The sequence below is a fragment of the Pongo abelii genome, chromosome 20 (assembly GCF_028885655.2).
Source record: "Pongo abelii isolate AG06213 chromosome 20, NHGRI_mPonAbe1-v2.0_pri, whole genome shotgun sequence".
NCBI lineage: Eukaryota > Metazoa > Chordata > Mammalia > Primates > Hominidae > Pongo > Pongo abelii.
In genome coordinates, this window is record NC_072005.2 from 18,417,095 (window position 1) to 18,433,472 (window position 16,378).

Here is a 16,378-nt window from a genome sequence, read left to right on the forward strand (position 1 = left end):
TAGAGGGCATTTAAACCCCAGAAAATTCTTAAACAGGTCTCTTGAGTCCGTATGCTCCACTGGCTCCCACCTGTGGAGTGTACTTTCGTTTTCAATAAATCTCTGCTTTTGTTAAGCTTCATTCTTTCCTTGCTTTGTTTGTGCACTTTGTCCAATTCTTTGTTCAAGATGCCAAGAACCTGCACACCTTCAACAGTTAACAGCCCACAGGCAGTAGTTTGCGACTGTAGTAGAGAATGCACAGGAATTTCCATTGAAAATCATTTTTTAAGCCAGTTACGGTGGTTCACGCCTATCATCCCAGCACTTTGGGAGGCCAAGGCGGGTGGATCACTTGAGGTCAGGAGTTCGAGACCAGCCTGGCTAACATGGCAAAACCCCTGTCTAGACCAAAAATACAACAGTAGTTGGGCGTGGTGGCCCGTGCCTGTAATCCCAGCTGTTTGGGAGGCTGCGACACGAGAATCTCGAACCCGGGAGGCAGAGGTTGCGGTGAGCCGAGATCGCGCCACTGCACTCCAGCCTGGGTGACAGAGCGAGACTCCATTTCAAAAAAAGAAAAGAAAAAATCATTGTTCCCTGTGGGCACGGTATAATTAGGATATAATTGTTTCTGGCCACAGATCACATCCCTTCTGGTTAAGTCCAGAAGAATCTGGCAATACGGAGGGCAACCAGGCCAGAAGGCGTTGTAACTGCCTACGATTGACCAACCCTAACGCGGGAGGCGGGACGACGGTCACTGATTTGCCAGCGTGACTCCGGTCTGCGATTGGCCAGTGCCGTCCTGGGCGTGTCGGTAGAACGGGGCTGCGACGGTTTCCCATAGGCTGGTACAGAAAGGGGCGGGGAAACAAGAGTGCAACGTTACCAATGGGCATGCGGGACGTAACGCAATTCTTTTTTCCGATTGGTCCGTGAAGCTCGGGAGGTCGTTGGGAGAGCGACCTTGGGGTAGAACGCCTGCCTTTTATTGGTCAATACTCTTCAGGGCGGGCAATGTGGCTCCCCGAGGCTGCCTGCGATTGGTGAACGCGGCGCGGCTCGGGGCGGACCTGCGGACTGAAGATCCTTATGCGATTGGCCGGGACGCCGGAGGGGCGGGCAATTTGGGATCGACAGTGACTCGCGACTGGTCGGCGCGGCGAGAGCAGAGCGGCGCGCCGGTTCCTTGGCTCCCGAGGGCGATGGCGCCGGGTGGCTGGCGCCGGCTGCGCCGCCTGTTATCCGCGGGGCAGCTTCTATTCCAGGGCCGCGCGCTGCTCGTCACTAACACGCTGGGCTGCGGCGCGCTCATGGCGGCAGGTGATGGCGTGCGCCAGTCCTGGGAGATCCGCGCCCGGCCCGGCCAGGTTTTCGACCCACGGCGCTCCGGTGAGGACGCCACGCTGCTTAGCCCTTCACCCCGGGCGACCTTTGATCCCGACACCCGACTGCGGGCCGTGACCCCTGACCCGTGGCCTCAGTCCCCCGCAGGACCCTTGCACTGACCGCACCTCTCCCCGGGTGTCTGTCTCCCCGCAGCCCTGGGTCTCCATCACCTCCCAACCCCCGGAGGTCTCTGCCCACTACCTAGGAGCCTCTGGAGCCGCGCCTCCTGGTGGGGCTTGTAGTAGAAGAATGCACGGGTGGCCTCTTCCGGTTTTCCCGGTGAGGCTGAGGCTCCGGGATGTCATTGGGCTTACCCAGGTCTTAGCCAGGGAGGGAGGGAATGGACTGGGGAATTTGCCGGCCCGACTCAGCCCCCTGACTTACACTCTTATAGCGAGCATGTTTGCGGTGGGCTGCAGCATGGGTCCCTTCCTTCACTACTGGTACTTGTCGCTGGATCGCCTATTCCCTGCGTCTGGCCTCCGAGGCTTCCCAAATGTCCTCAAGAAGGTCCTCGTGGATCAGCTGGTAGCCTCTCCCTTGCTGGGCGTCTGGTACTTCTTGGGTAAGGAGCCTCCTAAGCCTAGGCTTTGCCTCTCATAGGTCGGGAGGGGTGAAGCCAGCTTTGTGTTAAGAAGGATGCAGAGGTGCATTTCCAATGTGCCCCCTGTTTGGGTGGCCCTGGACTAGGAGCCAGGTCACAGCGGGGACAGGAGAGACTCGGCCGATGTGAACGCTGGCGAGTGTAGGAGGGACGAGGACAGTATCTGTTGGGGCCGCCCTGGGCGGGAGGTTGAGAGCATTTCCCAAAGAAGGGGACCACACTCAGTTGAGACATAAAGAGGGAACCAGCGGGCAGAGGGAACAGCTAATGCAAAGGCTCTGAGGCCTGAAGGAAGAGAAATTGAGGCTAGACTTCATGGGGTGCAAGCGTGCCAGCCCTAGGCTCGGTAAAGACAGCGGTATTAATAGAGGAGTCTCTCATTCTCCACCTCCCAGCCCGGCTTCCTGGTCTGTGATGGAAAAGTAACACAACTGCCTCAACTTCAGGGTGTCTCCATTGGGGCACGTGTTTATATGTTTATAACCTCTCTCCCTCTCACTGGGACTGACTTGCTCTGTTTTGTCCCTACACCAGCTACCCTAATTCTCTGTCCATCCCATCTGAAAGTCCCTGTCCCTCTGCCTGGGGTGGACGGCGCGGGCTCTCGGGGACCCAACCCTGCCCTCTCCATCGTCAGCCCATTTTGTCATCTCAACAGTACTTCCTGGCCTCTAACACTCTCATTTCTTGGTTTCCTTCCCAGGCCTTGGCTGCCTGGAGGGTCAGACAGTGGGTGAGAGCTGCCAGGAGCTGCGGGAGAAGTTCTGGGAATTCTACAAGGTGGGAGCACCTGCCCCTTGCACATGTCCGGCCCCGCCCCCTCATGGCCGCCCCGCCCCCGCCCAGCTCTGGCCCCGCCCCTCATGCCCTACCTCTCCCCGCAGGCAGACTGGTGCGTGTGGCCTGCTGCGCAGTTCGTGAACTTCCTCTTCGTGCCCCCCCAATTTCGAGTCACCTACATCAACGGCCTGACGCTGGGCTGGGACACGTACCTGTCCTACTTGAAGTACCGGGTGAGTGTGGAAGGCATACCAGGCACCCAGGGGACTCCCCAGGGGGCTACACGTGTGAGCTCCAAGTGGCAGTGTAGCCAGCCACCCTGGAGGGTAGGAGTCTCCTGTGCTCCTGACAACCCATACCCAACAGTGGGCTGGCGGAGAGCTCCTCACTAGCAGTTAAGACCCAGCCGTGGCTGAGCGCCATGGCTCCGGCCTGTAATCCCAGCACTTTGGGAGGCCGAAGCGGGTGGATCGCCTGAGATTGGAGTTAGAGAGCAGACTGGGCGATATGGTGAAACCCCTTCTCTACTAAAAATACAAAAAATTAGTAGTACGCACCTGTAATCAGTTACTTGAGAGGCTGAGGCAGGAGAATCGCTTGAACCCAGGAGGCAGAGGCTGCAGTGAGCCGAGATCATGCCACTGCACTCCAGCCTAGGTGACAGAGCGAGACTCCGTTTCAAAAAAAAAAAGACCCAGGCCGGGCGCGGTGGCTCACGCCTGTAATCCCAGCACTTTGGGAGGCCGAGGCGGGTGGATCACGAGGTCAGGAGATCGAGACCGTCCTGGCTAACACGGTGAAACCCCGTCTCTACTAAAAATACAAAAACAAAATTAGCCGGGCGTGGTGGCGGGCGCCTGTAGTCCCAGCTACTCCGGAAGCTGAGGCCGGGGAATGGCGTGAACCCGGGCGGCGGAGCTTGCAGTGAGACGAAATCGCGCCACTGCACTCCAGCCTGGGCGACAGTTCGAGACTCCGTCTCAAAAAAAAAAAAAAAAAAAAGACCCAACCCTTCTCTGCTGTCTGATGTGACCTCAGCCCAGACAGGGAGGGATGAGCCAGGCTTCTGACCAGATGCCTTGTCTTGTGTGGACAGAGCCCAGTTCCTCTGACACCCCCAGGCTGTGTGGCCCTGGACACCCGAGCAGACTGAACTGTCTGCTTCCTGGACCGGATGCAAGACTGACTCCTGGCAGACCACCCCCTCTACCAGAAGGGGAATGGGTTCCTGCAGCAAGCTCGGGTCCTGGGCCACATCCCAGCACCACTCCAGCTCCCAGGCATTGGGCTGAGCTGCCCTTTCCAAGCTCACTTCTGGGACTCAGTTTCCCCAACCGGAACACACCCGTGAAGATGGATGATCATCCCCTAGCCCTTCTCAGCAGGAACCTCATGCGACCTGTGACCAAGATGTCCCATCCTCAGTACAGGGCCCACCCTGCCAACCAGTCTCAAGCACCAGCCCCTCAACACTGCCATCCACCTGGCTCTGGGCCAAGCCACTAATCCAGAGCTCCCTCAGGTCCTGGGACTAAGGCGGGGACATGACCGATCCCCTCAGAGCAGGCTCAGGCCCGGAGTTGGCCCCCAAAAGTTTCACATAGGGCCAGGCAGCCTCTGTGTTTCTTTCCCTGGTCGTGAACTGTGGAAATGCCATTAAATTCTCTCTATAATGTAACAAACTGCTGGCTGGGCGCAGTGGTTCCCACCTGTAATCTCAGCCTTTCACGAGGCTGAGGTGGAAGGATTGCTTGAGGCCAGGTGTTCGAGACCAGCCTGGGCAACATAGCAAGACCCTATCTCTATTTATATTGAAAAATAAAAATAACAAAAGAAAATGCTGTGGATGATCAAAACCAGGGTGGGCAGGGCCCGGTGCTCACAGGGACACACATGGTCCATTCGCTTTATTGGGTGTGTGTAGTGTTGTCATGACATCTCCTAAGGAACTGGGGGGCACGTTTGACACTCATGAGGTCAGAACAGGTCCGGTGGGCGGGAGGGTCCCAGGGTGGTGAATACCCACAGCACACCCCCCCACCAAAAGAGAAAACGGGGAGAGGAGCCTGGCAGGCCAGACTCTGACCCCCATGGTCCGCACAGGGAAACCCCCAACAGCAGCCTCGGCCCACCGCGGCAGAGCCGAGGGGCTGGCAGGCCTGGCCACCTCCCATTGCCCGATCAGCCTGCTTTAGGGTGTCATCTGGCCCCTCTTCACAACTGACAACTGTGGATGGGGGTGAATTTAAAAAAAAGGCGGGGGGGTTCAGGAGGGTGAGCAGTGAGTTCACGGGGCCACGAGACACCACGGTTGAGTGGGGAAAGGGCTATATGTACAGGATGGGCAGGGATTGGGGTGGGCAGGGGAGCCTGGGCCCCTGGGGGACATCTTCAATAAATAAATAAATAGCTACAATAATAAATAAGGGTGACGGGCTAAGTCAGGAGCAGGGGTCTTGTGCCCATGGCTGGTAGGGGCCGGGTCAGGCCCGGGTAGTTGGGGGAAGGTGGGGAAGACAGGGAAGAGGGGAAAGGGGGTGGGGTGGCTCTCAGCAGGCACAGTCCTGGTGCGGTGGCACCTGCTGGTCACTGAGTTGTGGGCCCTGCTTGGCGCCTGTGACCGCAGGGTCCGCCGTGTCCAACGACTCGGACATCTTCTCGCAGATGACGTCCACCAGGCGCTCAAAGGTCTGCTTGACGTTAATGTTGTCCTTGGCGCTTGCCTCAAAGAACTCGAACCCTGTGGTCAGGGAAGGCAGGGATGAGGACCCTGGCCACACCCTATGCCAACTCCCAGAGATGCTTCTCTGAGGAAAGGGAACACCTGGAGATTCCCAGTGCCAAGCAACTTATTGAAGGTACTGACAAATCCCGCAGAGAAGCAACTTATTGAAGGTACTGACAAATCCCGCAGAGAAGCAACGTGGAACTGGGTCAGCTCTGCATTTCCTGCCTTTTTTTTTTTTTTTTTTTTTGAGACAGGGCCTTGCTGTGTTGCCCAGGATGGAGTACGGTGGCGTGATCATAGCTCACTGCAGTCTCGACCTCCTGGGCTCAAGTGATCCTCCACCTCCACCTCTCAAAGTGCTGGGATTATAGGTGTGAGCCAGCGCACCTGGCCTCCTGCCCTTCCTTCCTAAAACTGTGTCTCGTTGTCCTTAGGGACCTGGCAAGACATGCCCTGCAGCATCCAGCCCAGCCCCATGCACTGGCCCTGGAAGGCTCTGACACTCAAATCCAGCTGTGACCTCCCCCTGGTCACACACCCTCTGTGACTCCCTATTGCCCTCCAAGGAGTCCCAGCCTCTCAGCACATGGTTGAGGCCCTCTATGATCGGCCACATTTCCTCCAGCTGACTCTCATATTCCAGTCTTGTGAAATTATTACCAAAGCACACAGGATCTTTCTCACTGCAAGCCTTTGCCCAAGCTATTTCCTCTGCCTGAAAGATCCTTCTTCACTACCCACCACTCCAGGAAGCCTGGCTCCTCTCATGTGCTCCTCCCATCCAGGTCCCTCCCTCCACCTCAGGGGTCCCTCGAAGCACCCCTAGATGCCTCTTGAGCCCAGCAACATCCAACAAAGCGTTGGACGGTGAGTGTCAGAATAAATCCTTAAACTTTCTGCATGGCGAACTCCTACACATCCCTCAGGATCCAATTCAAATGGCTCCTGGATGAAGGCTAGTTTGCAGAAAGTGTGAATTACCTGGCTTAGCTGTAAGACCTTGGGTGTGTGCCCTCCCCTCTCTTAGTGTCCTTTTTCTAGATTTGTGGGTCTCCGGCCCAGCTGGGCACTCACCAAGGTGGTCAGCTAGCTGCCGGCCACGTTCTGATGACACCACCCGCTCATCCTCCATGTCACACTTGTTTCCTACCAGCAGCACCTGGGCATTGTCCCACGAGTAGGTCTTGATCTGGGTGGACCTATAGGAGGCAGCAATGGGGGCAGGTTAGGGCTTGGAGGATCCCAGCTCCACCCTGACGGGCTGATGTGGAGCCTGTGTCCTTGTCCGAGGAAGAAAGACCCAGAAGCTTGGCCCTCCATCCTCCCAACCATCCCTTCCCCCAGTATGCCCCTTGTTCACCCCACTCCAGCCCCCGGCTGACACATTACTGTTTTTGTGTTTTGGGGTTCTTTGTGAGATAGAGTCTGGGTCTGTTGCCCAGGCTGGGGTATCTGCCTGCCTTCGCTTCTCAAAATTTCTTGAGCCACCCAGCCCAGAAATTTTCTTTTTTTGAGATAGAGTCTTGCTCTGTCGCTCAGGCTGGAGTGCAGTGGCGCGATCTAGGCTCACTGCAATCTCCGCCTCCCAGGTTGAAGTGATTCTCCTGCCTCAGCCTCCTAAGTAGCTGGGATTACAGGCATGAGCCACCATGCCTGGGTAATTTTTTGTGCTTTTAGTAGAGACAGGGTTTCACTATGTTGGCCAGGATGGACTTGAACTCCTGAGCTCAAGATCTACCCACCTCGGCCTCTCAAGGTGCTGGGATTATAGGCATGAGCCACTGTGCCCAGCCCAGAAATTTTTTTTTTTAAAGTTATTACTTCTGAGCAGAAAATTGAAATATTTGCAATCTCTAACCTATGCCAACTCTCCTTTTTTTTTTTTTTTTTTTTTTTTTTTTTTTTTTTTTTTTTTGAGACAGAGTTTTGCTCTTGTTGCCCAGGCTGGAGCACAATGGCACAATCTTGGCTCACTGCAACCTCCACCTCCCGGGTTCGAGTGATTCTCCTGCCTCAGGCTCCCAAGTAGCTGGGATTACAGTTGTGCGCCACCACATCTGGCTAATTTTCGCATTCTTTAGTAGAGATGGGGTTTCTCCATGTTGATCAGGCTGGTCTCGAACTCCCGACCTCAGGTGATCCACCTGCCTCAGCCTCCCAAAGTGCTGGGATTATAGGTGTGAGCCACCATGCCTGGCCATGCCAACTCTCCTTATAGTCTCTATATTCTTCACCCTACACTTGCAGATATTTTTTTCTATATGGTTATAGTTTTACTTTTCCATCTGACATCCTTCTCTGACCCCTACGTTTTATTTATTATTTTTTGAAGAAAGTTTGGCTCAGAGACAATGGCCCCAGAATGAGTGCGGAAAGCCAGAAGCGATGGCTCACGCCTGTAATCCCAGCACTTTGGGAGGCCAAGGTGGGCAGATCACTTGAGCCAAGGAGTTCAAGACCAGCCTGGGCAACATGAGGAAACCCCATCTCAACTAAAAATACAAAAAAATTAGCCAGGTGTGGTGGTATACACCTGTAGTCCCAGCTACTTGGGAGGCTGAGGCAGGAGGATCACTTGAGCCCAGGAGGTCGAGGCTGCAGTGAGCCCTGATTGTGCCACTGCACTCCAGCCTGGGTGACAGAATAAAACCCTCTCTCAAAGAAAAGAAAAGAAAAGAAAGAAAACCCTCTTTCAAAGAAAAGAAAAAAAAAAAGAGCAAGTGGGGTACACTCACCAGTCCTGCACTGCATTGAAGGATTCCTCATTGGTGATGTCATACATGAGGATGAAGCCCATAGCGCCCCGGTAGTAGGCGGTGGTGATGGTCCGGTACCGCTCTTGCCCTGCTGTGTCCTAGGGAGGAAGAGATGAAGGTCAGAGAGGACCCGCACATAAGGCCCTCGAAGAGGAAATGAGCTCTGATATCATCCAGTTCAGCCCCCTGGGAGAAGCAGGAGCTTGCCCAGGGGCACAAAGTGTCAGGAAGAGCAGGTTGGGTCACCAGTGCTCAGAATATATGAGTGCTCCATTATTCCAGAGTCATTCACCAAACGTACTGTGCCAGGTGCTGTGGCTCACACCTGTAATCCCAGCACTATGGGAGGCTGAAGTGGGCAGATGGCTTGAACCCAGGAGTTCCAGACCAGCCTGGGCAACATAGCAAGACCCCATCTCTACAAAAAATACAAAAATTAACAGGGTGTGGTGGCTCACACCTGTAGTCCCAGCTACTCAAGAGGCTCAGGTGAGAGGGCTGCTTGAGCCCAGGAGGCAGAGGTTGCAGTGAGGTGAGATCGCGTCACTGCAGTTCAGCCTGGGTGACAGAGTGAAACCCTGTCTCAAAAAACAAACAGGGGGCCAGGTGCGGTGGTGGTTCATGCCTGTAATCCCAGCACTTTGGGAGGCCAAGGTGGGTGGATCACCTGAGGTCAGGAGTTCAAGACCAGCCTGGCCAACATGGTGAAACTCTGTCTCTACTAAAAATATAAAAATTAGCTGGGCGTGGTGGCATGCACCTGTAATCCCAGCTACTCAAGAGGCTGAGACAGGAGAATTGCTTGAACTCAGGAAGCAGAGGTTGCAGTGAGCCGAGATCGCACCGTTGCACTCCACCCTGGGTGACAAGAGCAAGACTCTGTCTCAAAACAACAATAACAACAACAACAACAACAACAAAACCGGGGGCCAGGCATGGTGGCTCATGCTTGTAATCCCAGCACTTTGGGAGGCCAAGACAGGCGGATCACTTGTGGTCAGGAGTTCAAGACTAGCCTGGCCAACACAGCAAAACCCTGTCTCTACTAAAAATACAAAAAAAAATTAGCTGGGCATGGTGGTGAGCCCCTGTAATCCCAGCTACTCAGGAGGCTGAGGCAGGAGAATCACTTGAACCCGGGAGGCAGAGGTTTCAGTGAGCCAAGATTGCGCTACTGCACTCCAGCCTGAGTGACAGAGCAAAAACTCTGTCTCAAAACACAAATAAACAAACATGGACTGGGCACTGATCTTTTCCATACCCTGAACTGGACACTGGGGACACAGTTGTTAACAAGATGGGCAGAAATCCCTTCCCTTGCTAAGTGACACCCAGTGTGGGAAATAGAAAATAACGGTATACATGTATCCTATATTGGAGAGTGACAAGGACCAAGGAGAAAAATCAAGCCAGATGAAGATGGAGAGAATTTAACTCCATCTTCCTAACTTCCTAACTTCCATTAGGTTTAAAAACTAAAGGAAGCTGACACTTGCCTGTACTCCCAGCTACTTGGGAAGCTGAGGCGGGAGGATTGCTTGAGCCCAGGAGTTCAAATCCAGTCTGGGCAACAGAGTGAGACTCTGTCTCTTAAAACTAACAAGGCCAGGTGGGGTGGCTCATGCCTGTAATCTTAGCACTTTGAGAGGCTGAGGTGGGAGGATCGCTTGAGCCCAGGAGTTCAAGACCAGCCTGAGCAGACATAGCCAGACCCTGTCTCTACAAAAAAGAAAAAAATCAGCAGGCGTGGTGGTAGGCGCCCGTGGTCCTAGCTACTCAGGAGGCTCAGGTGGAAGAATGGTTTGAGCCTGGGAAGTCAAGGCTGTGGAGAGCCATGATCACGCAACAGCATTCCAGCCTAGGTGACACAGCAAGACCACCCTGTCTCAAAAAACAAACAAAAAAAGAGAATGGGGACCAAGATCCAGCTGAAACCTCATACATGGAAGAACTTGAAGATGGGGAAACTGAGGGACCAGGATTAGGCGCTTATGGGAGAATGCAGGTGCTGTTTCTGCCCCTGGTACACAGTGGGCACCTGATAAATGCCCAGTGTGTAAGTGAATGACTCCAGTCGGGAAAGAGATAGACGAGGTTGGGGCTGCTTTTCCAAGGACAGGAATCCAACCGAGCCGGGCGGGAGCCCTCCACCTGGGACCCACCCAGATCTGCAGCTTGATCCTCTTGTCGTTGCGATAGATGGTCTTGACCTTGAAGTCGATACCCACGGTGCTGACGAAGGCAGGCGTGAACGAGTCGTCAGCATAGCGGAAGAGGAAGGACGTCTTGCCCACGCTGCTGTTGCCGATGATGAGAATCTTGAACATGTAGTCGAAGTTCTGATCCGAGGACTCCTTCTGCCCATAGCGCGAGTCTGTGGCGGATGCCATCTGGGGATACCGGGTGTAGCAGAGCCGTGAGGGGGGCTCTCTCCATCCTCATGTGCCCAAGCCCAGGCAGAAGATGGCAAGGGCTCCAGAAAACGGCCGGTGCACGGAGAACACCCTTATCCCATCAGGAACCCCAGTATTAATTGGTGGTGCCCCCAGCAGAGGGCAGCCTGTGACCTTGAAATCCTGGGCGTTTCAGAGGAGGGGCTTAGAGGGTCGCCGATGGGGACACCCCAGCAGCCCCCTCCAAGGGGCAGGTGTCCCAGGTGGGGCTGTAACCCTAAACCCAGGGCTGAGCCCGGAGGGGGTGACTGCGGCTGGCTCCACCCCCCATCAATCTTTCATGGTCCTCAGAACCCGATCGCGCGGCCCCACGTGCACCGCGTGCATGGTCCCTCGAGGACGCTCATCTGCAGCCCCCGCTCCCCACAAACCTCCAGGCCGGAGAGCTCCGGCCAAGGCAGCTGCATCATATGATACAGGCGGGGCATGCACACGCTCACGTGCACACAGCCTCTAACACGCTCATCCGTACATACAGGAGTGTGTGAACGCACTGGGGTGCACAGGACAAAGACACAGACACCTGTTTGCACACCGACTCGCCTACAGAAATGTGCAAACCACCCGTGCGCACAGGCCCCTCCACCCATGCAGGCGTGTGCACATCACCCACACGGACACGGATCCCCGTGCTTGTATGCACGGGCCATACATGCACAGGTGGTCCACACGTCTTTCTCCACGCGCGTGCAACACGCACACACTTAGGCCCAGACCCCAACGGGGTCACACGAGCATATCCAGGTACACAAGCAAAGGTGCACACAGACCCGCTGACACAGGCAGGCGCGCACACGCGTGTGCACACCACGCGCACGCGCACGCAAAAGCCTCCCGCGCGCACAGCTTCCCGCAAGGAGCTCGGCTCCCCTCCCCCTCCGCCGCAGAGCAGGAGGGTTGGGGGGTTAGTGGTGAGGATCAGGCAGGAGTGGGGCGCCCGGGCCCTACCCATTCCCAGCCTCGCGACCGCCGCATCCTTCCCCCCATTCAACCCTAGTCAACCTCGTCCCCCACCTCCATCAGCCCATCAGTCAAATGAAGGTTATGCAGGTGCTCGGAGCCTGAGCACACCCGGCTGCCCAAGAACTCACCTTGCCCTGCACCGATGCAACGGCGACCCTAGCGGCGGTGACTTTTTTGGCTATGGCGGTGAAAGGACCCCTATGCGTTGATGTGGGGCTGCGCGGCGGCGTCGGCAGCAGCGGCTCAGGCCCCTGCAGTCCTCGGTGACGTCCTGCAAAGGGAGGGGCGGAGCCTCACATGTAGATAAGTCCGTGACGCCAAACGGAGGCGGAGCCGCGCGGAGAGATGTGGCCCATTGACGCACGCAGAGCCAGATGGGGCGGGGCTCCCGAGCAGATTGACGTGCAAATGGGGCGGGGCCTAGCGTGTGCATCCAGTAGGGGCGGGAGCGGCGCGGGGCCCGACTCCGCCTCTCGTCCGCCTCCTGTCCGCCTCGAGGAGGCGGGGCCCCTCAGCGTTCTCTCACTGGCTTAAGCCCTCGAGCGACGGGCGGAATAGCCAATCAGAGATTGTCTACCCCCTCCTCTTGTCCAATGGTGGCATCTGGGAGATTGAAGGGCCGAGAGGCTGAGGCCTTGGCTGAGCTCCGGTCTTCGAGGGGCGGTTCCCTTACCCGCCCGCACCCACCCCAGGTAGGGGGCTCTTGAGGCCACCGTCTAGTCCAAGGTTCTGTGACCCCTGTTAAATGCCCCTGACTCCCAATTGCAGAAAAGAAAAACCGAGGCCCAAGAGATGTTTTATGCCCTCACATATATGGGGTTCAAAGTAAATACAAAAGAATAAACAGGGGTGAAGAGGGACCCCCGTCCCATTCCCGAGGCGTAAGACCCCCCACTGAGGGAGGGGCTAGTAAAGACTCCACCCCTCCCCCGTTTCTGAGGTTTGAAAAGAAAGAAGTAGAGGTCAAGAGAGCCTTCCCTCCCCACCATTCCCAGAAAAGGAGGAAGGGACTGATGGACTCTCTGGGAACCCCCTCCCCTCCCTGCGCCTCGTCATCAAGAGTCAAATTCGAAGAAAAGGTTTAGCAGGGACAGAGAAGCGACCTGTCCCGGAAACCCCTTAAAGCCTGCGGTAAATGCCCCGGGAAACAGGGAGGGCACGAGCTGAAACCTCCAGCTCTTCAATGCTCGGATTCAAAGACCCGGGGGCTGGGAGACCCCCTCCCTCCATCCTGGGAAAGCAAAACTCAGAGAATGGAGGCTTTTGGGAGCTAAAATGGTCCATCTTTTATTCCTCCAAATCTTTAGGGAAAGAAGTCAGAATTTGGGGAGGGGGGAGGAGCCCGAAACCCCAGCCCCCACTTTGGGTCTCCTGCGCCCTCTACTCCAGCTTTCAAACCCTCCAGGGGTGTGTGGCCCCCAGGAGAGTCCTGATCCCCTAGATTCTCCCCCACCCCTCCCAGTAGGCGGGGCTGGAGCGTGTGGGGGGGGGGGGGGTGACTCGTCCTGTTTATAAAAAGCTCGCCAGCTGCGGAGGCGCCGAGAGACCAGAATAACTTAGCGCCTCGAGGCCCAGCCGCCGCCAACCCCGTCCCCAGCCCGCCCCCAGTGCCCTGGGAGTACTGGGACGCCCACCCCCACGTCCCCGCACCGTTTACATTTGGGAAATTTATTTTTTCTTTTTAGGGTAACAGGTTTGCTCCCTCCTCCCCCACTCGGACTATAAAAGTATCACCAATCCACTGCAGAGAAATTGGGAAAATTCAGAAAAACAAAAAATAAAATAAAAAGAAATCCACCTCCCATTCTCCCCGCCCTCCGCGCCCACGCGGCAGTCCGTGCTCTGTGGGGGGCTCCAGGGCAGCTGGTCCAGGCCCTGGCCTGCCTCCCCCTTGGAGGGGAGGAGGTTTTTCGGTTGCTCAGCTCGCTGATCGCCCAAAGGCACGCTTCCTACATGGGTTGCTCTCTCGGAAATACCTCCTGCCTTTTTTCCCCAGGAAGAGAAAAGTGAGCCACGAGAATGTGCAGAAGCTTCTGTCACTGACTTAGTATTTTAAAGTAAAAATAGCCTGGTGCGGCGGCTTACGCCTGTAATCCCACCACTTTGGGAGACCAAGGCGGGAGGATCGCTTGAGCCCAGGAATTGGAAACCAGCCTGAGTAACATAGGGAGGCCCCATCTCTACAAAAAATTTAAAAATTAGCTGGATGTGGTGTCGCGTGCTTGTGGACCCAACTACTCCCGAGGCTGAAGTAGGAGAATCACTTGAGCCCAGGAGGTCGAGGCTGTGGGAAACCGTATCGTGCCACTGCACTCCAGCCTGGACGACAGAGTGAGACCCTGTCTCAAAAAATTAATTACTTAATTTAAATTTAAAAAGAATGCAAGCCCTTGATTGTCCAGAGCAGCGTTGGGCTCTGGAATTAGAAATGGTTGAGCTGGGGGAGGGGCTGCCGGCTTGGGGCATTTTCTTTGTGGCAGGGGAGACAGAGCTGGTGGGAGAATGGGCTAGGCTTCCAGGCCGGCCCCACTCAGAGGAAAGTCCAGAGGCTTCCCCACAGCCCCACCCTATCGTCTACACTAGACAAATAAAAATAAAAATGTGGCCAGGTGCGGTGGCTTATGCCTGTAATACCAGCACTTTGGGAGGCCGAGGCAGGAGGATCACTCCTTGACCTTGAGGTCAGGAGTTGGAGACCAGCCTGGCCAACATAGTGAAACCCCATCTCTGCTAAAAATACAAAAATTAGCCCGGTGTGGTGGTGCCTGTCCCAGGAGGCTGCTCAGGAGGCTCAGTCATGAGAATCGCATGAACCAGGGAGGCGGAGGTTGCAGTGAGCTGAGATCACGCCACCACTGCATGCCAGCCTGTGTGATAGAAGGAGACTCTGTCTCAAGAAAAAAACAAAAAAAGTATCCCAGATATGGGTCCAGGGGCAACTTCTCAGGCAAGAAGACACTAACTTAAAACCCAATGGGGGGCCAGGCGCTGTGGCTCACGCCTGTAATCCCAGCACTTTGGGAGGCCGAGGTGGGTGGATCACCTGAGGTCAGAAGTTCAAGACCAGTCTGGTCAACATGGTGAAACCCCATTTCTACTAAATATTAGCCGGGCATGGTGGCGGTCGCCTGTAATCCCAGCTACTCGGGAGGCTGAGGCAGGAGAATTGCTTGAACCCGGGAGGCAGAGGTTGCAGTGAGCCAAGATTGCGCCATTGTCCTCCAGCCTGGGCAACGAGAGTGAAACTTCGTCTAAAACAAAAACAAAAACAAAAACCCAATGGGTGAGGCTGGGGGCTGAGGGAGAAGCATTCCAGGTAGTGGGAACAGCTTGTTTGAAGGCCCTATGGTGGGACCAGGCTTGCAGTGTGGCCAGAGTAGATGCAGTCAGTAAGGGGAGAGGGACAAATGCCTTTGGCCCAAACTGAAGGGGAACATATGAATATTCATTTATAAGAAATATGAATATTCTAGGGCCGGGTGCAGTGGCTCACGCCTGTAATCCCAGAACTTTGGGAGGCCGAGGCAGGCGGATCATGAGGTCAGGAGTTCAAGACCAGCCTGGCCAACATGGTGAAAACCCCGTTTCTACTAAAAATACAAAAATTAGCTGGGCATGGTGGTGGGCAGCTGTAATCCCAGCTACTCAGGAGACTGAGGCAGGAGAATCATTTGAACCTGGGAGGCGGAGGTTGCAGTGAGCTGAGATCACACCATTGCACTCCCGCCTGGGCAACAAGGCGAGACTCAAAGAAAGAAAGAAAGAGAAAGGGAAAAGAAAAGAAAAGAAAGACAGAGAAAGAAAGAAAAGAAAAGAAAGAAAAAAATATGAATATCTTTTTTTTTTTTTTTTGAGATGGAGTCTCGCTCTGTCACCCAGGCTAGAGTGCAGTGGCCCGATCTCGGCTCACTGCAAGCTCCGCCTCCTGGGTTCAGGCCATTCTCCTGCCTCAGCCTCCCAAGTAGCTGGGACTACAGGCGCCTGCAACCACGCCCGGCTAATTTTTTGTATTTTTAGTAGAGACGGGGTTTCACTGTTAGCCAGGACAGTCTCGATCTCCTGACCTCGTGATCCGCCCACCTCGGCCTCCCAAAGTGCTGGGATTACAGACGTGAGCCACCGCGCCCGGCCAAAAATATGAATATCTTATAACAGATGGAGAAAAAACTGGAGGGAAATAAGTCAACATACTGCAGATAATCTATGGGTGGAGATACAGCAGAATTTTATTTCCTTCTTTATACATTTCCATTATTTCCAAATTTTTTACAGCGAACCTGTTATTACTTTGTAAGCAGACTGGGGGGAAAAATCTTGAAAAAAAAATTCCCTAAATGTCTGCTTTTTAAAAGTCTGGAAGGAAATGCACCAAGTTCGTGAACCCGGATGACTTTTAGTTCTGGCACTGTGGAATTTTATCATTAACTGTGATGAGATGAATTCTGAGTGGTTATAATATTTATGAACGAAGCCAGCTGCTCTGGAAGCCGAGGGCGGCTGTGATGACGCCTGTATCTTGTATAAATATTCAGGCACGCGAAGAGGGAAGCAGAGGGGAGCGATGGATACTGAGGCTTCCGGAGGCGGGGATCGAACCCTAGGCTTGAGCATGGTGCTGCCCAGTCCGCTCGGAGGGCCGACCAGCAGGACGAGCTCTTCCCGGCGAGGTGCGGTAAGTGGGACCACGAGGGCTGGAGGATGCCGCTCCTCCGACCCACCCCCC

The 16,378-nt window shown here is 55.1% G+C and overlaps 2 protein-coding genes across 2 annotated transcripts; one reads left to right on the forward strand and one right to left on the reverse strand.

Annotated features, from left to right (window-relative positions):
• The first annotated feature begins 1,099 nt into the window (after nucleotides 1-1,099).
• MPV17L2 (MPV17 mitochondrial inner membrane protein like 2) lies at nucleotides 1,100-4,593 on the forward strand. The gene is made up of 5 exons (XM_002828917.6): nucleotides 1,100-1,374; nucleotides 1,766-1,936; nucleotides 2,679-2,755; nucleotides 2,860-2,988; nucleotides 3,852-4,593. Exons 1-5 carry the CDS (start codon nucleotides 1,188-1,190, stop codon nucleotides 3,906-3,908), a joined length of 621 nt encoding a protein of 206 aa, XP_002828963.1. The 5' UTR covers nucleotides 1,100-1,187; the 3' UTR covers nucleotides 3,909-4,593.
• Nucleotides 4,594-4,627: 34 nt separating this feature from the next.
• Nucleotides 4,628-12,022, reverse strand: RAB3A (RAB3A, member RAS oncogene family). Its single transcript, XM_024238434.3, has 5 exons — nucleotides 11,784-12,022; nucleotides 10,402-10,629; nucleotides 8,219-8,337; nucleotides 6,558-6,682; nucleotides 4,628-5,495 (listed from the first exon to the last, which is right to left on the reverse strand). The coding sequence occupies exons 2-5, from the start codon at nucleotides 10,627-10,629 to the stop codon at nucleotides 5,305-5,307; spliced, it is 663 nt and encodes a 220-aa protein (XP_024094202.1). The 5' UTR covers nucleotides 11,784-12,022; the 3' UTR covers nucleotides 4,628-5,304.
• Nucleotides 12,023-16,378: the final 4,356 nt, after the last annotated feature.